This window comes from Amphiura filiformis, chromosome 2 (assembly GCF_039555335.1).
Source record: "Amphiura filiformis chromosome 2, Afil_fr2py, whole genome shotgun sequence".
NCBI classification, from domain to species: domain Eukaryota; kingdom Metazoa; phylum Echinodermata; class Ophiuroidea; order Amphilepidida; family Amphiuridae; genus Amphiura; species Amphiura filiformis.
The window spans coordinates 11351227-11371390 of record NC_092629.1 but is presented as its reverse complement, the minus strand read 5'-3'; the positions used below and the strand labels follow the sequence as shown (position 1 = coordinate 11371390).

Sequence of the window (20164 nt, the reverse complement as noted above, 5' to 3'; positions counted from 1 at the left end):
AACGAAATTACAACGCATTGTCTATGGAGCAGTGTAATACACATAATCATGCATAACTCGGAAACGCAATATCGGAATCAACTGAAATTTTGGAAATAAGCTTTTTTTGTGGATATGTACTGAAAAATGTCATAAAAAGAAGATGCTAGATTCACGAAATACTCCTTTAAACTCCTGATACGTGTCCATTCCTTCTCATGATAAATACCTGATCCTCACGAGATTATGACTTTGGGACTCACGAGCCCACTCACGAGCAACGGGTTGAAAGCTATATACTTAGTTCTCTGGATTGATAGGATTATCATATCAACCCAGGAATGCAAAATACAAAAAGAATTATACGTTGGATTTTGCCTTTTTACATTTCACAATAACAATATTATAAGTGACATTAGTAGGTTATTACCATGGAAACATCTCCCTGTATAATAGTATCTTTTTCATGTTTTGGTTACTCTGTTTCTGTTCAAAGAAATAGCACTATTTTGCTATTTCGGTTAAAATGTAGGCTATACAATAGAAGACATGTCATTATTCTCCCACATAGGGAGTGTGCGTTTCAAAATGGAGTTACCGGATGAATTGGCGATTCCATTTGAAATATACACCCCCCCCCCCCATATGTAGGAGGAGATTCAGTGCATGTCTTCCATATGGGATGTGGATTTCAACAGGAAAAACATATTATCTATGTCAATTGGTCCCCCAAAACATGAAAAATATACAGACAGTCACAAAACAAAAAATAATTACAAACATAAAATATAAAAGAAGAAGTCAAAAGACAATGCCATTAATATTTCATTTATTTTAGTAGTAGGTTCCTAGAAGATGGCTTATTATTCTGAAATTTGATAAAAAAGAAATTTTAAATAAATTGTAAAGTTAATTTAGTTACAACCTTTCTCGTGTTTTGTTACTTCCACAGGCTGATTACAATGTGATCTTAGTTGACTGGGAAAAGGGCGCAGGCATTACTGGACGATGGCCTCTCGCATACACCCAACCTGTTCAAAACACAAGAGTCGTTGGAAAACAAATCGCCATGTTGCTTTCTCACATTGCAGCTCAGACACAAATCAAACTTGGGACTGTACATTTGATTGGTGCTAGCTTAGGGGCCCAGGCAGCAGGGTATGCTGGCATGTACCTCAATGGTACTGTTGGACGAATTTCTGGTAAGTGACAATCTTTGAAAATATCTCACCTTTGTGATTTTTGCACAGTGACGAACAACAGATTGCTATAAACCGTTCCTATCTATTCTTTGGTTCGTTAGTGACGTCAATGCTTATTTACGGTTGCGCTATAATCGTACCGACAAACCTCCTTAATGCGCGTTAATTTACGATTTGCGCTAATTAACATAACGCGCGTGGTTCGATACTGCAACAAGCGAAATACACACCTACTTCACTACCGAACTTGAGACAAACCAATGTATATATGAGTTGACCTCAATGTTTATCAACAAAGGCAAAGAACTGATATATCGATATGAGTGAACCCCACGCAACCACTATACTGTTCAATAGCCTTATTGTGACGTGGCGGGAGTTTTAAAAACACGAGCCCTGAACAAAATATGATGCGCGCGCATACTGCCAGGCAAAAAAACTATGGAAATTGTGATGATTCGTGCGAATACTGCCAGGCATTGAGGTCAGAAATCAACTAATATATACCACGTGAAAAAAGAAAGAAAGAATCAGTCATAGCGATATGTGCAAATAAATAAAATCACACTTCATATGCATGATTCTATAATCATATTAAACGTAATTTTTTTTCTGGTCGGGATCGTTGATATTACTAATTTATTACTGATATAAAATGTGCCAAATGCGAAACACATTACCGTGGCTCTGTACGTGGGATACCTCTACGCAAACAGTTAATGTAATTTTTTTATAAAGGCGTAGATTTTTTTTCTGAAAATGCCTTTAAAGGAAAATGACTAACTGTTTTGAAATAGGTCAAATATAGGCACAGAATTATTGAAGCAAAAATAAAAACCATAAGAAGAAACAAACACGTCACTAGTTAATTTCGACTTCGTAAATATTAGACTAAAACCGCCTAAAACGTGACATGGAAAGCCTCCAAATCCGTGCGTATTCGCGTGTCTATATCAGTCAGTTTCTACCTTGTCTATAGGGACGTAAAAGAACATCCCTGGTTTGTAGTGCTGTGTGACGGTTTTCCTGTGGTGATTGCAATTGCAATTGAAGCACAATAAACATCACGCAGAGCAGGTTTGTTTACTAATGCAAACAAGTCTGAAATGCTATAAGGGAAGATTTAACAATCGGTTCATGAGAATGCCAATGGTGGAAAATAATCTCAATATCTCCCCCATGTTAGTTAGTCAGGCTGGACCGGAAAATCTACAAGGTCAGCCATGGTATGCACACATGTATTCAATGCATAGGCTCTATCCTTCACTGTGGGAGCTCAGCCATGGTATGCACACATGTATTCAGTATAGGCTCTATCCTTTACTGTTGCAGCTAATTTTGTGGTTTGTTTGAAAAGCATTTTGCTGCATGATTTGCCGCCTTTGTATTCAATATGTACAGGAAGACCGCACATAAGTGCAGATGGTCACTTCCCGCCGTTCTGTCTACAAGCTGTTATGGCAGCGAGCAGGTGTATATTTTATAAATACGTATTTATAAATAAATTCGACACAAATTGTTTATGTGTTAAGTCCTTGCTCTTCGTAGATGACCGTTTGGACAAACGGTCTGTTTCCGGTTTAAATGATTGATGATGCTTCTATGAGGTAATTTCAACTTACAACTGTCATAATCCTGATTAAGTGGAGTTTATTTTAAATTGTCTTATGCAATGCGTATGTGTGTAGCAAGAGAGTAGCGTGGCACACTGGTTAAGGTATTTGCGTTTGGTGCGGGATGTGCCGGGTTCAAATCCTCGCAGGACCAAAAAATATATACTTTCCCCATGGCTCATCTGAAAAAGGTGGAGCAGTTGACCCATGATAAAAGACCTCGTTACAGTCGGTTCCGATCAGGGTAAATCAGCCCGATTGTTGGTTACACTTGCCTGTCCTGTCAAAATGGTCCGACCAGCTATCTATGGTGACCCCTTCACCAGATCATTGGGGTCATTTGCACCTGGTCGAAGTTTGGTCAGCGTTATCACCTAGATTTCTGCTGTAAATGCACCTACATATGCTTGACATAAAAAAAAACCACCAGTTGCTTACGTTTAATATGTATCGCATGTATCGATATCAACGACAGACTTACACGTAATGGTCTGGCCCTGATCTTAGGGCTTATAATTAATACACGTTCGTATGATTGATTCTAACTCGCAATTGTCATAATCTTGATTAAATGAAGTTTATTTTAGATATTTGTGCGCGAGTAACAACTAATTACTTTTTAAACGTTTCCGGTTTCAATGTAGGATTAAACGTCTGACTTATGCTCGTATGAGTAAAATTAAACTAGCAAATGCCATTATCTTGATATCGTGAGATTTTTATTGGATATTTTCGCGCGTAACAAAATGTGGTTACGTTTGATGCGTAATATAGATTACAGTCTATATGCATCAAATTCAACCTCTGAATATTTTCCAACTGTTGAGTCATAGGCCTACGCCAAATATAACTAGAAAGACGGGAAATAAGAAATTACGATTTCAGCACAAACCTACTGTAAGAAACGAAAACATAATCTAGAAAATTAGAATGCCACAGATAATTTATTAATTTGGGAAGAGCAGAGCAGATTGTTTAGTTCATTCAAAGTCGAGTAAGTAAAGGAAGACGAAGTTCGTTCTGGAAGAATTAAATGTACCAGTTTTAAAAAAAGCAATATAAATCATGTCTTTATCCTATAATTCAATTCAATTGCAGTTGGAATTCCTTTGAATTGAATTCAAGTCATGAACTGCTCTTATTGCATCTAAATACCAGCCCGCACATGCAAGCAATTCCGCCTCACATTCCAGGAATGTGAAACTTGCCCGCTTTAAAAAGGACGTTAACAGCTATCTATGCGCAAACCCGTCAGCTTTACTGTAATGATAAAAGCTAGTACTAATGACTAGATATGTCTTGACATAAAAAAGTTCAAATTCAATTCTATTACTTCTGTGTTATAAATACTTGATGAACTCATTCACAAACAAACGTGCGGTAGCCAAGCCACCGATATTGTTGCCAAATTCCTATTTATATCACGTTCCTGTCATAAATCATGGCAAATAGCCAGTGTTGAGTTACTTTAATTCTCTGTGTCCTAGCCATATGCTTAAACAAAAAAACAAAATTTTAAGATTTGTTCTCACTATCAAGAGCTATCTTAAGAACTACTGAGCAAGTACTAGGCTTGTTTGTACTCATTTTAATGCATTTTCATGCTGATTCCAAATATGGTCATGAAAATTTACAATTCCGAAATATTTGAAACTTGAAACAAAAATTAAACTTGTCGTCTGACAGTCGAGTCGACATCCGAGTTGAGAGAGTTTTAAGTAAGCCTATGAATTGTCATTTTTATGAACACGGATGAGAAGACATATTTTGCTCATATAATTAGTGTAGGAAATAGACTTCAAGTTTTTAATTTCTCTGCAAACTTTATTTCCTCACGACTGCATTTTTGTTCAATGAGGAAACCCCATACATACGTACAGCGAGAGATATCCTGCATTGGCGGCGGTAAATGGCGCGTATGAACATCCAGGGTAGCCATAAACCCTGGATATGATACAGCGAGATTTATATTTTTAAACATTTTATGGCAGAGACCAAGGACCTTTGCATCTGAGGTTAAGACGAAATGAATTTGAAAACGCACTTTTAAAGACAGTCACACGATGTGAAAAATGTCAATCAAAATGTATACTAAAGATCATGGTATGTTAAAACCCAGGGGGTACTCAAGTTTGGTTTTGCTAGGGGTGTGCCGCTGAGAATTTGAAAGTGGACCGATTAACTATACCAACTTAAACTAACGTACAACTAATGTATCTTATTCTCTCTCTTTTGTCCTTCTTCTTGTGTTTCTTATATTCGTCTTATTCTTGTTATGCTGTTTCTTCTTCATGTTATTCTGTTTCTCTTTCGCCGCCTTCTTCTTTTTCTACAATCCTCTCCACCACTTCATTCCGTTTTTAATTGCAGGTCTTGACCCAGCAAAACCAAACTTTGAAGGTCAACCCATTGACTGTAAACTCGATAAATCTGATGCGCATTTTGTTGATGTCATACATACTGACATGGATATCGCAGGTGTTGCAGAATCGGTACGTATACATTGATCCTCTATTCGCCGTAATTAACTACCATAGCAATAGATGAAAACAATTGTTGAATTATATCGCCATGCACTACAAGCTGGTTGCACTCATCATCTGTGTGTGTTTGCAGTCATAGATTGAATACAATGCTGCTCTTTTCAATAATACTAATCTTACAGGTGCGAGTGATCAGCATGATATGAATATTCTATAGAATTGCGATCTAGGTCTTTATCCCTGTTCTTTGACATCTATGGTTCAACGCAGAGGTACCGCGTGAACATACTAGTGTAGTGCGACATATATTCAAAACATATTGCTATGGTATTTAATCCTTTTACATCATCACTTCTGCGGCGACTGTTGGATATTCATTACCAGAAATGTAGAAAAGAGACACATGTAGAACCGATAAAAATACAATTTTGTCGAAGGAACAGAGTTCAACAAATCATAACCCCGCTTTTGGATATCGTTTGAAGTCAAATGATATACCATTTCAAAGCTTATGGTATATATTTTCTAAACACGAAATAAAACAAAATTGACCGGGCCGACTTTACGGCTGATTCGCCGTGTCCAGTCACATATTATAGGCTATTTCGGTATCACATGTGACCCACTACAACGATGTGAGTATATAATCACAAGGTGATAGTTTCCAGACATCCTGCACTGACTGAGTTGATGTTCTTTGTTTGCCGTGCACATGTACATGCACATTGTGCCTTACAAAGAACATACAGACATAATCTGCCTTGAACAGGTGCGTATGAAATAAAGAACACAAACGCAGTAGCCAGGGCGTTTCGAAACTACCACCTTGCGACTTAACGCTCATTTCGACTAGCAGGTCAATATAATCTTGATTTACGCATACACAAGAGAGTGGTAGGTGTTAAAAGCAAGTTATTTTGGTACATGTACTGTCTATCATTTACGTAGAACTATTGGCAGAAACAGGTCGTCTCTTTCTTAGTGTCAAATTAAGACAAAAGATAAAAAAATCATTTTATATAGTTTATGTCAGACAACGCTAATTGATGTTGTACAAATTAATTAACAACAACGATAATAAAATCATTGTAGTTGGAATAAAAGTTACGATACACAATCAAGCAGACTTCGTCATGTTTGTGACAGACAGGTATTGATTTTGTGCCGCTTGATCAAGAACAGCGAATTTCTTTGTTTTCCCACTTCTCTATTTTACATCAATGTCGGCTTATAAACACCACGCGTCGAAGCGATAACTATCAAATTACGTACATCATACTTGTGAAAACAATCTTTCTATTTTTAGTGTTAATACTCTATACGAGGAGCTTATTTTCCAAACCGAGTTAAGTCCACAACCACATGTATCTCATTTACTTGTGTGATACAATCACAATTACTTTGACAAGTTTCACATTAGCAACAATATTTACTACAACAATGCTGGTTAACAATATAAGTACAGACTATTGTTCTCATTTGGAAATCAAAGGCCTCAAACACTAAACAGTATTGTTACTGTGCATCTATCCACTGTTTGCTTTGTAATGGTGCATCCAACTGAAATTACTAATACCCATAGCTTCACAACCCATTGCAATATCGCATAGGTAAATCAGAAACATGTGTTTGTGGACAATAACATGGTTTGGAACCAAGCTCTTCGTATATAAAAGATACTGTACTTCGCCATGTTTAGGAGAGACAGTGCTTAATTGCTTTTGAGGCGTTCCCCGGGAGCCAATTGATCAAGAACAGAGAATTCGTTACTTCGTTTTTCATCCTCTTTTTCTATTTTACATATTTATCGATGTCGGCTTAAAAGCAACCAATGACTACTAATCACTCTAATAACTAACAAATAAGGATAGGCCTACTTGTAAAACAACTTTTCTATTTTTAGTGTCAGTGTATAAAAAGTTACTGTATTTCGTAATGTTTGGGACAGACAATGCTCCATTGGTTTTGTGCCAATTGATCAAGAACAGAGCACTCTTTTTATACTTCCTTTTTCTTCCTCTTTTACTATTTTACATCCTTAATCGATGTGGGCTTATAAACAACGAATTACTAATCACCTTTATAACTGCTGAAAACAAATTTTGTATTTTTATATAGTGTCACTACTGTATCACAATTACTGTACTTTGTCATGTTTGACCAGACAGTGTTGTGCCAATTGATCTGAAACAGCGAATTCTTTACTGTTTATCTTCATCTTCGTCTATTTTACTGTCTGAATATTCTGTATCAATGTTGCCTTATCAACCAAGAAGTATGGATTTTTGTCATCAAACTATCTCGGCAAAATATGCTAAACATTACGCCATGCCCTTAAACATACCCGATAGCGGTTCAAATAGCTTGTTTTAATGATGTCTTATTACGTAAGCCATTAGCGATGAAAACAATTTTTCTTTTTTTAGCATGTCTTGTGTAAAGGTATATCAAAAGTATTGAACTCTGTGCTAGACCCGGGTGGTAGACATTACTTAATTAATAATGTGCTAATTATAATTAACGAGAGTGATAATAAAATCATGGAATTAGAAGCATTTTCAGGAAATTCTTTTTAAAGACGTAAAATATATTGATGAATTTATGACTATTCTCACAACAAAAATGTTCACTTACGTGAGCATATTGTTTTTTACTGCAACCTATCTATTCCTTGTTCAAACTCTATATTTACGCCCTTATTTATTGGCGGGATAGTGCACACTAGTCTGCTAGTGGAAATTTATAATAAGAAATCTTTTAAAAGCGATGAGAATTGGACAAAACGAGGAGAATTGAAAATATTCTCATCTTTATGAAACTTTAAACCATGGGGGACTGATCGCGGCATCCCATTCAAATGGGTGAGAAATAATTATCGAGTAACAACCTGTCACATTAAAATTTTAAAATACGATAATCAGTTAAACATGCCCCGATCAGCCCAACAGGCTTTAAAGTTTCATAGAAATTGCCATCGTTTTTTAACTAATTCTAATTTCAAATGTTCACTATTTAACAGCAATTACTCTAAATGAGCTGAGTCAGTAGCTGACCTATATTTAGAGTATATTGGATCTGTGATCAAACACATGTTATTTTATGATATATGGCGACACTGTCTCGCTCGTTGAGGGTATCAGGTTAGCGTTGTAGTGTTAAGCTCCTAATGCTCACCTGAACGCCAACGCCCTAATCCAACTCTTTCACATCACAAAAGTATATTCATTTTATATACTAGCTATTTTACACGCGATATATCAATGCGAATCTCCAGCAAAATACCACCAACAGAGAGCGATTGTTAGAATTTTGGTACATGAATACATTATACTGAAAGTATAAATAATGACAACAGTTAGGATTAATATGCCTGTAGCTATTAAAGTTTCAGACATACACGGCGAGACAGGAGACTATACTGATTGATACTAATATTGAAATGTTCAAAGTTATAATTATAGCTTATATAATGAACGAAAGTTGAAGGTTAGGACGTTATAAGGGGACATGTATTGGCTATACGCGGACATTGTACATAATCTTAATATTGACTTGAAATTCAATTGTTCAATTTCTAATTTAACATTAATATATATATACTTCGCAGTTCAGCTCAGATGTAAAACATATTGTCACGACGAACACAAACTAAAGCTTAATTTGTATTCATTCAAATCCCTGTATAGACCCCGGGGGGGGGGGTTCTCAGTACAAATGACCATACGGGGACGTGCCGCAAATATGGGTAGCATTTTCAGTCTTTTGGTATAACAATGACCCCTTTTTCAAAGCCTATTTTGGTATATGAATGGGTCCTTTTTTCAAAATTTTCTCAATTTTTTTCGAAAAATAGCCCAATTTTTCCTTAATCTAGCCAAAATTGTAATTTTCCCCAAAATTTTGTAAAAACTAAGACTATTTGGGTTAAATTCGGCAGAAAATTTTGACTTTTGGTATATCAATGGGTCCAAATTTCTTGAAAAATTGGTATATAGGTCCACTTTCAAATTCTCAGCGGCACGTCTCTACCAAAACCAAACTTGAGAACCCCCCAGGATATAGACAGTCCAAACCACATCATGCGGAGCATATTTTCTCAGAGTATGTCAATGACTGTATTTCCTTTATTTCTCCTACAAAGAAAAATTGGGAAAAGTAAGATTTATAATTATTCAATACTGTCTAGGTCAATTTCAACTTCCCGTATAATCAGTCAAAACATTTCCTAAAAATAAATGACTTCATATGAACCAAGGATAGGGGCATGAACCGGATCTCCGATGTCTTATCCAAATATAACTTGCAAAAATTGTTTCAGACTTGGTTTGTAACTAGGACTAAAATAAAACAGACACTCCATCCATAGCCGGTGGCTTATGGTGAAGTTGGCTCAGTGTAGTTTGTAAAAAAATGTAGCTGAATGACCTGTACCATGATATTTGAATTTGAACAACAATCATGTTCTCTTTATAAATTATTAGCCGACTTTCAAGCTTGGCAATCTATATAAAGATACGGTATAGAGTTTTCTTATAAGTGGCCCTTCCAGCCGTTGATGCGTTTTGGCTCGGCTAACTCCAATCAATCCGAAATTAGCGAATCAGAAAACTGTAAGCGTGAACGTTCGTGTAGTCATTGGCTCAGCTAACTCTAATCAGGCCAAAAAGATAAAAAAATACTTTGCTTTGAAGTTGCTAATGAATATTATCGCTCTTTGTGCCATAGTTGAGATCGAGCAAATGTATATACTTCAAGAAAGAATATCTTTAGAGACTTTGATTTAGATTTTCGATGCAGAAAGGTTAGCTAGAGTTATCCTTCAGGAAAGGGATGCGTAATAGCAGGTTGAATTCCAGCCGAGGCGTCGACTTCATTAATTGTTACGAAGCGTCGTAATTCCTCATCACTTCGCAACTCTTAGATTAGTACTTAGACTTATGATATGTTTCTAATTACGACGCGTCGCAACTGTATGTTGTAATAGTTCCCTGCAGGGGCTATTTTAAAGTGTCTCACTGTCACGTTCGTGCAAATGAGATAAAAAGTGTTGATGAAGTAGAGTGCGTTTCAAAAATAAAATTTTTTACCTGAATGTGACCGTAAGAAAGCCTCTACTATTGTCTACTATTAAAGCATATCTACACCGATTGTTAATTGTCACTGCACGAATATTTTATCTCGGCACGAACGTGACAGTGAGACACGTTAAAATAGCCCCTGGTTCCCTGGGTATAACGGAGTAAGGTTATATTAAGGGTATGCGAATTGAATAGTAAGGTCATTTTCAAGAATTGGTCCGGCTTTCCCTTTTTGCAGTTTTTTTGTAGTCATCTATCATATGTGACCGTACACCACGAATGAGCCGTAAATTACGCCCGGTAAATGTTGTCTTATTTCGTGTTTAGACTTCAAACGATATCCAGAAGCATGGTTATGGTTTGTTGAACTTTGCTCCTTCAACAAAATGGTATACCTTTTTCGGTTCTACATGTGTCTCTTTTCCCACATTGCTGGTAATAAATACCAGTCATAATTGGCGGTCATTTCAAATCATCCTCAAGTCACCGAGGTTCAGGAAAGTCCTCTCATTGTTAATCGTTGGTTATACATACCTAGACCAAATAGTACAATGCCTGGTAACCCACCACTTGAACAGGATCTAGCCAAAGCAAACAAAGACTATAGAGATATTTAAGAATTCTATGGACATTATGTAGAAGCTTATTATCCTCTTCATCAATAGGATTATTGATTTGTTTAAAAGGTGTTTGACTAGCGCTATCAAAATGAGATACATATAGCACTAACTTGAGGTACATATGAATACGACCTTCATGCACATTTTACACTGTAACTCAGAATACAATTTACGGCTCATTCGTGGTGTGCGGTCACATATGTCATCCTGTTTATACTGTCGCGCCATGCACTTGTCATCAGTAATCCTAGTCTAGTCTGTTTAAGGCTGTTGTCATCATTCACGGTTTGCATTGATAAAATGTTGTTTTTTGGTCTGCCACCATGTATCCCAGTTTTCGAACGTATATAGGTGTGTTTCCGTCTAGATATTGTATATTAGTTTGTGACTAAACTGGTTAAATAAATTCCCAAATCAAAAGTCAGGATATGCCTTATTTTTATATACAATACTGCTTTGGGCTATTCCAGTTGAAATCCATATATCCCTAAAGGAAGACATGACCTTAATCTCCCACACAGAGGTGTAGACTTCATATATGGAGTCACTCATTCTGGTAACCCTATTTGACATTCACACTCCCAGTGTGGAAGATATAAGGTCATGTCTTTCATAGGGGGAGTATGGATTTCACATGGAATAACCCAGTAAGACCGCATAGACTTATTTGTTCCTTTCCAATACCATGACTCACTTTGTCTAATTTTTCCCTATTTCAGATCGGCCACATTGATTTCTTCCCCAATGGAGGGCGTATGCAACCAGGTTGTAACAGCGCAATCTGCAGCCATCTGAGAGCCAAAAGTCTCTTCCGGGCAAGTGTCTGGACAGATTGCCAATTCCAGACGACACGCTGCGACGGTGCACCTTGCGGCGTCAGTGGCTGTCCACCAATGGGCTTTAATGCCTTCAACCCTCGTGAAACAAGGAAGGGCGACTATTGTCTCACTACTACGGATAAGCCTCCATATTGCACCGATAATATGAAAAACACTAAACCTAGTTATCCTGGTAAAGTCAATCCATCACCGGGTAGTGGTAAACCCGGTAAAGCAACTTGGTTTAATAATGGTAAACCGTTACCAGGAGGTAACCGAGGTAATGCGAATAAGTTATTCCAAGAAATGGGAAGTAGTGGAGTTAGGCACCAAATGACATTTACAATTAGTTTTACAATGTTTATTGTAGGTTTATTAGCTCGGCTACTTTAAAATATTAGCTTAAAATAAACTGTAGACCTACATGTTTAGAAATTTTTGTTTTCGTAATTAAGTGAGCAGCAAATTATTCACTGAGGTGCAATGCGAAAGTTGAACAATTGAAATATTTCAATATTTTAAGGGTTGATGATAAGAATCGATCTAAACGAAATGTGAATTAAAGTTTTAACTTCAACACTACACTATTTTTCGCTCACCTGGAACGTTTTCACTAGTCCGACTAGCGTCTTCAGCAGATGGTGATGCATGCTGTGATGATATCTTGTCTACAATCAGGATATTCCTCACTGATAACGTCACGTCATATCATCGCAGCGTCACCATCTGCTGAAGACGCTACGCTAGTCGGACTAGTGAAAACGTTCCAGGTGAGCGAAAAATAGTGTAGTGTTGAAGTTAAAACTTTAATTCATTTTATCTACCACTACGTATGAATATCCACTCGTATAAATGAAATGTGTTTATGAATCGTAGTCTTACTCTTTTTGTAGATTGCTTTCACCCTCCATTTACTGCCAAACAGCACATCATGGTTGGAATGGAAATTCAAACACTAGGAGACAAAAATCTATAATCGGTTGAAAATCCGTGAAAAATCTGTAATCCAACACAAATGGATTTGTCCCTGTATTAAGCCATTAGTTTATAGACATTTTTCTGTGAAAATATGAGAACGATCAGCAGGATGATTTTGCAATTTTCCCCACCCTGGAAATTTGTCCGGCACACCACAGATAACTAATTTATTCATTAAACTTTCAAATGGATGTGCAATAGCCATTTAAATTCTATAACAGAGTGGCGCTGATTAAAAATTATATAGTTCTGAGAATTATATTAATTACTATAAATAACAATATAATGTATCATTAAAGTATATATAAAGTATATATATATATATAAAGTAATTTGATAATGAATCTATTGTCTATTGTATTTTTATAAGGAAGGTAAAGCACGTTGCGTTGATTGTACGTGTCAAAGACAACCTTCTGATGTTTTGTGGATGATGTCGTCACCCTAATAAATAATGAACAATTCGGTAAATCCCATAAGCCTTTGCGAGTACACCTGAGCTGTCGTCATTTGACATCACGCCGACTTGCAATGCGCAGTAACGATGTTCGATAAATGATGTGCACATCAGCGCAGATCGGCGTGACGTCAAATGATGACTTCTCATGTGTACTCGCAATGGCTTATGGGATTTACCGAAAAGGTCAATTGCCTAACGTCATAATTACAAAATTTGAGGTAAAATGAAAAAACAAAAAATGCTTTCTTGACTTACGCCATTATTAAAGTGAGTGTGTGAATCAGGTATTTTTACCGCTGGTTTCTCTCATAATGAAGCGCTAATTTAGGTAACAATTATTATTTGTCAATAACTATTTTTGAGAAAAAGTTATTGTGTAAGTCATTTTTTGACTTTAGGCAATTATTTTGTCTGCTGATTAGGCTGCACTGCTTAGCGTGAGCGTGTGAATTACGCCAGAGATATCTGTGATTACGCATGTTACCGCATGTGTCTCTCATAATAAAGAGCAGATTTAGGCAAAAATCCCAAATTGGTCATTACAGGGGCTATTATATGAGGATGACGAATTATGCTATTGTTGTAAATTATGTTGTACTTCTTTTTCCTCTTTAAGCCGAGCATGCAATTACACTATAGTCAATAGCGACAAGTGTTTTGATTTCTCACCAATACACTGGTTTGTACCATACTGCCTCAAATTCTGAATAGCACTTATTGGCTACAAGCTTACAAATGTACCGATACCTACCGCACCGAAGCATGTATTCAACGTTTGTCCCGAATTCTTTTGAACCAAAAATCCATATTTGTTTTCCACCAATTTTGTGGACATGTAAAATGGGAGCCATTCAAATGCAATTTTCACAGCTATAAAGCAATTTTTGTAATTGCGCAGACCTGAACCACATTACTATATTATCGAGCATATTCGTATGTCTAAAAAACCTCAAAATTGTCTAATTACAAAGCGAAGATCAAAATTTCAACTGAAATAGTCATGGATGGATCAAATAGGCATTTATATATGATTTGATAACAAATTTGCACCAATACACTCATTTTTATAGAATATCATTTTTCTCAATTTGACGGCTCGATTACATTCGTGTTGTCTGCTTGGTTTGTGCTCATGAGAAATGATTCATATCAGAGTAAAAGAGGACAAGTTGAAAATTCAGAGTGACGTAATAACACCTGACAGTCACATGTCAAACTATAATACCCCACTGATTTGCGTCATTAACGAGGATGATTTTTAAAAGAACTTCCGGTAATCCTTTTGCAAAGTGTTGTCTCTATGACTGCATGCACATGTTTGAAACTGACACAGTATAGTACCTATGACCTTTACTTAATACGGAGGATTCGTCACATTATATGATATCATAATGATTTATCTTATCAACTGGTGAGTGAAATTGCAGTTTAAACTGTTAAAATTCAAATATAAACCTAATGCAATATACAGGTGACTTTGACTTGTGTGCTGACAACATTACGCTGGCTACCTAGTTTACATGTGGGCGTTGGGAAGTATTTAAATGATGTCGCCCTCATCGGGCAATATAATCCATGGTGGTATTATAATTATATGGATTCATCACTATGACCAAATCACAACAGTACACTTGCTCACGAATTTGATGTAAATTTTGTAAATTAACACAGTTAATATAATAATGATAAGCACATACGTGTCATGTCAAAAGGAGACACTTTTGGGCAGGATCGTAAATGGAGAAATAGCCAAATATCTGCCCGGGGGTGATTTTTCACAATTTGGGTTTGCTGCAAATTTGTGATGTTATTAATGTTTAAATTATTGTCTGATAGTTTCAGACCGGAATATAACTGGCATCTTGTATTTTTTGAGACATTTTTCAAGGTATTTCCTACTCTCAACGTTGTCAATAATATTTTTAAAGGCCGATATCTCAATTTCCAATTTTATAATACCATAACTTACGAACTCGATATCTTTGCTTAGGAATGTCCGATTTCACTGGGGAAAACGGCGTTGTGGATCAAAATATATCTTTATTTAAGATATGTAAAAACCTCAAAATTGATACCCTGCCCAAAAGTGTCTCCTTTTGACATGACACGTCACAGTAGCCTTTGCGTTTTGAAGCCTACGTAGGTCCGCATATTGCTAACGATGTGCGCATCGACGTGACCTAATGTATGGTTATCAAAGACTTACGGGCTTAACGAAAAAGGTGAATTTTATAAATATATAATCAAGGCTTTTTATTTTTAGCAAGCTATTGGTATATCGCGATATGTTAAATTATGGAATGGGCTATTGGTGTTGAAATCCATACACCTCCTAGATGAAAGACGTGCATCTTCCACGCAGAGGGTGTATAGCTTTCAAATGGAATCACCCATTCAGGTAGCCCCATTTGAAATTCACACTATCTGTGTGGGATATTCCTGGGGGAGATTAAGAACGTGTCGGGATGGTGTAGATTTCAACTGGAATAACCCAATAGACGAAATAACGCACAAACATTTCTAATAAATATATGATGCAAAATATCTAACTTTTGGTGTGAATTGACCTTTGTTGTATCGCTAAGTAATCTGTGCAATAAATACCTGCTGACTCTAGTAAACACAGAAATAAACGTTTATAACCACCCCCCAGGGTGGTCACCTAAAGAGGAAGCCCCGCCAGAGTAGTTCTTCTGGGTCAAACCAAACCTGCCTGGTTATCAAATTAATCTTTGACAAGGTTATCTATGAATTTAACAGTGTGCTAATTGATGTTTTAATGTTATTGCATCAATTAGCATCTATCAAATTCAGAGATAACCTTGTCACTGATTAATTTGATAACCAGGCAGGTTTGGTTCACCCCAGAAGAACTGCTCTGGCGGGACTTCCTATTTAAAGCCATATTGTAACATTTGCTGAGGAGGACGCCCTCAATATTTTTCAAAATTCTATTTTTATACGATTATATTGTACTTTATTAAACTAACATACTAATATTGCAAAAATCAAGACTCCAGTAGTTTTGTCCGAGATTTTGAATAAAACGCAGGAACCGTCGTTTAATTATTACAATGGAAATATTAGTCGAACACATACGCGATGTTCATAACACAGTACGTTCATGGCGTATGGGACGGTGGCACGTACACATCAAAGGATGGTGCCGTAGAGCGACCGACCGAGTGACATGCATTGGCGACATCGGCGCTGGTAGTAAATTCCAATTTTCTTTGCTTTACCACAGTTGGGCGGCTCAAAATTAAAAGTAGACAAATCTGATAATCAAAGCTAACATTTTATGGCAAATACTTATACCATGGAGGTATATAAATAAATGGAGAATGATCGCCAGAATTCTAATCTCCTAAGTGGAGATTATCCCGTTACCTCTATTCAATGAGTCACCAAACTTGAATTGACCAGCCACTTCAGCCAAGCTATTGATATCCACGATGGTTATGAGCCTCTACCATGGTTCATTGATTATCACTCCCAAAATTTCCTCATAGGAATTGACCCTACAATGACCCGTACCGGAAGCCTTGTAAAAGAGACTGTATAATGACGTCAGCTAGTCAATCAGCTAGTTCAAAGTCACCAGTTTTGATAGCTTATAGTTTCAATGTATGATCGTGCGAAAACCCGAAGAAATTCGGATGTTCTGTTCTCAAGTTATGAAACTGTTTTCTACACTAGTTGTGCCGTAACTTGACAAATATACTTAGTTTTCATGTTCATATATCAAGCTTTTAAGGGGGTCTGAGGAGTTCAAATATAGTGCAAATGAAAGCAAAACGTTTTTACCTTCCAATTGTGAAACAATTATGTTGGGCCAATTTGGGCCATTTGAGTTACGAGCGAGAAAAATTTACCGGAAGTACTTCGGAATTCAAGCAAAAGTGATGATCAGACAATCTTTTCTAGAGAGAAATTGATATATGGAATGTATAGGCCCTATATACTTTGTTTAAACAGTTTCTCATAGTTTAGTGTATGATAATCGTGATTTTGGTTGAAGCTTCGGGTCAAATTGATTGAGTGCCATGACGGATATGTCATGTTATTGTTTTTAAACTTTTAATTCTGTATTGTCATGAAATCGTATAGGCCGCCTAAATCATCATCATTAAACTTCTCATTGTATAATAAATAATTAGCAGTATTTAGGCCTAAATGATTATTAATATTATTAGGAGGCTATCATTTTCTTTGGAGGAGGGGTTCCAAATATACCGGGGGGTCATAACTTTTGGAAAAAAAGTCATAGGCCTAATTCAATTTTTCATGACCAAAATGTAGGAGTCACAAGATGACAACAGATAAGGTGTTTCTTTTTTCAAAAGACTGATTTCTTGATGCAATTTAAGCACTCAATTTTTTGGCGAAAATGAGATTTTGATATCAAACTTTTATGAAACATGAGCACTTAATTTCCAATAAGTATAAACTTCATTTTACCCCATTGAAATCAATGGCCAGTGAAACAGACTTCACAATGTAATCAGCTTAGCATAATCAATATAAACCTGAAATTGCCTATTCAACAATAATTGGTCATAACCAACGTAGTACAAAAGAGGCTTGGCTGGATCATCCTCCATTTATTTATATACCTCCATGCTTATACTATCTATTTTTAATGTAAATATAACAATATAGCTTTAATACAAATGACCAAACGGATATGATACGGATGAGATACTAGCTTGCGTCTTGAGTCAAAAACTGACAATAATTCTGATTTTATATGTGCCGAATTATATAGCGCAGTGTATAGGCCAATCGTGAAGGTAGTCTAAAACCATATGACCTATGGTGTACTATGCTCGACTAACACACAGCGAGGACAGTAACCGGGCTAATCGGGGCTATTGTCAGTAGCCTTAGTCAGATGTCCTTCGGCCCATGATGCAACACAAAACTATTAAACAGGTCGATATAAAATGGCTATGCGTGGCGGTGGATTCAACCTACCATGGCGATTTCTGCCATGAAGATATCGGGGCAATGACACTGTGCCCGTCCCTATACCTTTGTACAGAGGTTTAACACAGAGAGTATAGGGGACGGGTGGCCAAACATGATTAGTATAGTGTCTGGGATATTACCAAGCTCTATACTTGTCGTGTTTCATAATATTATTAAATGGATTTAAAGTCAAAACAAGATTTTATTTTATGTTGAAACTTAAAAACACTTTGAGCAATATTGTCATATTTTGGTTCATTCCGTTTTGACGATACTATAATACTAATCGTGTTTCACCACCTGTACCCTATACTATCTGCAGTAAAGGTATGTACAAAAGTATAGGGACGGGTGGTGAAACACGATTAGTATATATATATAGTGTCATGAAAACGAAATAAACCAAACCGTGTTGCTCAAATGTTTTTAAGTTTCAAAACAAATAGAATCTTGTTTGGACTATAAAGCGCTGTGGATAACCACATTTATTTTCAAACTGACAAAATAAGTATGACATTCTCTCATATTTTGATTTATTTCGTATTCTGAAAATACATCAATTATATATTATTAGTATTTCGTTGAAGATTTTAACCTAATCATTGTTATATTATTCGGAAATCTTTAAGTAAATGATGAACTTTCTATAATATTTTTTTGTTTATTCCGTTTTTAAGACGGACGTCAATTAAAGATTTTTATAGTATCAAGCTTTATACTAATTAAGATTTTTAATTTTTTTGAACGGATTAAACTGAAAACATTGTATTATATTTAGTTTGAAACTTAAAATAGATGAGCAATATTCTGTCATATTTTGGTTTATTCCGTTTTTAAGACGGACATCAAATTTTATCAAAATTTATAAATCTATTGATATGTACTTAAAGTGTATATAGCTGGGAGGAAAAGCCGACAATCATTTGAAAATTTGGACATTTTGTATTGAAGATACACATTTTTCCCCAAAAGACCTCAATTTTTTTAGATGTTTTGGGGAAAAAATCTAGATCTTCAATACGAAAGATCACAATTTTCAAATAATCGTCGACTTTTCCTCTCAGCTACATACACTTTAAGTAAATATCATTAGATTTATAAATTTTACTTCGATTACTTTTAAATGTCAAAAATTTCAATTTGTAATAATTTTCCATAAAATTTGTATTATATCATGAATTTTAAAAATTGAAGATTATTTGATATCAGGATATTCATCGTATTCAGATTGGAGAATACCTTCTGTTAATAAAATACTATGCTGACCTCACGCTCCAGTAATTTCTGATGTTTGAGCTCAGTAATACATCAAAAAATGTCTTCCAATTCATGAAAACAAATAGATCATCAGCTTATCGGATTAGAAGCTTGAGGCATTTCAATTGCAAGGCCCATTACTTATACACCAACAACAACATATGTGATGCGATCAAGCAAAATCAGTCGGAACTCGGAAATATTAAATTTTCAGTTTCTTATAGGTGACCCGGCAGCACAAATGAGCCGTAAATTCCCTAAATTGTATTCTGAGTTACGGTGTAAAATGTGTACGAAGGTCATATTCATCGGTAACTTAAGCTGGCCCGACATCCGTCTCATTTCGATAGTCAAAAACTAATCAATAATCCTATTGTTGAAGTGGATAATAAGCTTCTACCTTAGATGGCTATAGAACTTTTAATAGCTCTGGTCTTTGATTGCTTATATTGCTAAATCCTGTTCAAGTGGTGGGTTACCAGGCATTGTATTTTGTACAGGTATGCATAACCAACAATTAACAATGAGAGAACTTTCTTAAACCTCGTTGACTTGGGGATGATTTGAAATGACCGCCAATTATGACTGTTTGATATTTATTGCCAACAATGTGGAAAAAGAGACACATGTAAAAACGTAAAAAGCTATAATTTTGTTGAAGGAGCAAAGTTTAACAAACCATAACCCCGCTTCTGGATATCGTTT

The 20164-nt window shown here is 36.0% G+C and overlaps 1 protein-coding gene across 1 annotated transcript in view; it reads left to right on the top strand.

The window, feature by feature from the left end:
• LOC140145885 (pancreatic lipase-related protein 2-like) overlaps window positions 1–15780 on the top strand; it is a 30409-nt gene extending 14629 nt beyond the window's left edge. Inside the window, exons 4-6 of the mRNA XM_072167588.1 lie at window positions 932–1181; window positions 5165–5286; window positions 11695–15780. Coding sequence (XP_072023689.1) covers window positions 932–1181; window positions 5165–5286; window positions 11695–12186 — 864 coding nt within the window. The 3' untranslated portion in view covers window positions 12187–15780. The remainder of the gene's footprint in view (window positions 1–931; window positions 1182–5164; window positions 5287–11694) is intronic.
• The last annotated feature ends 4384 nt before the right edge of the window (window positions 15781–20164 follow it).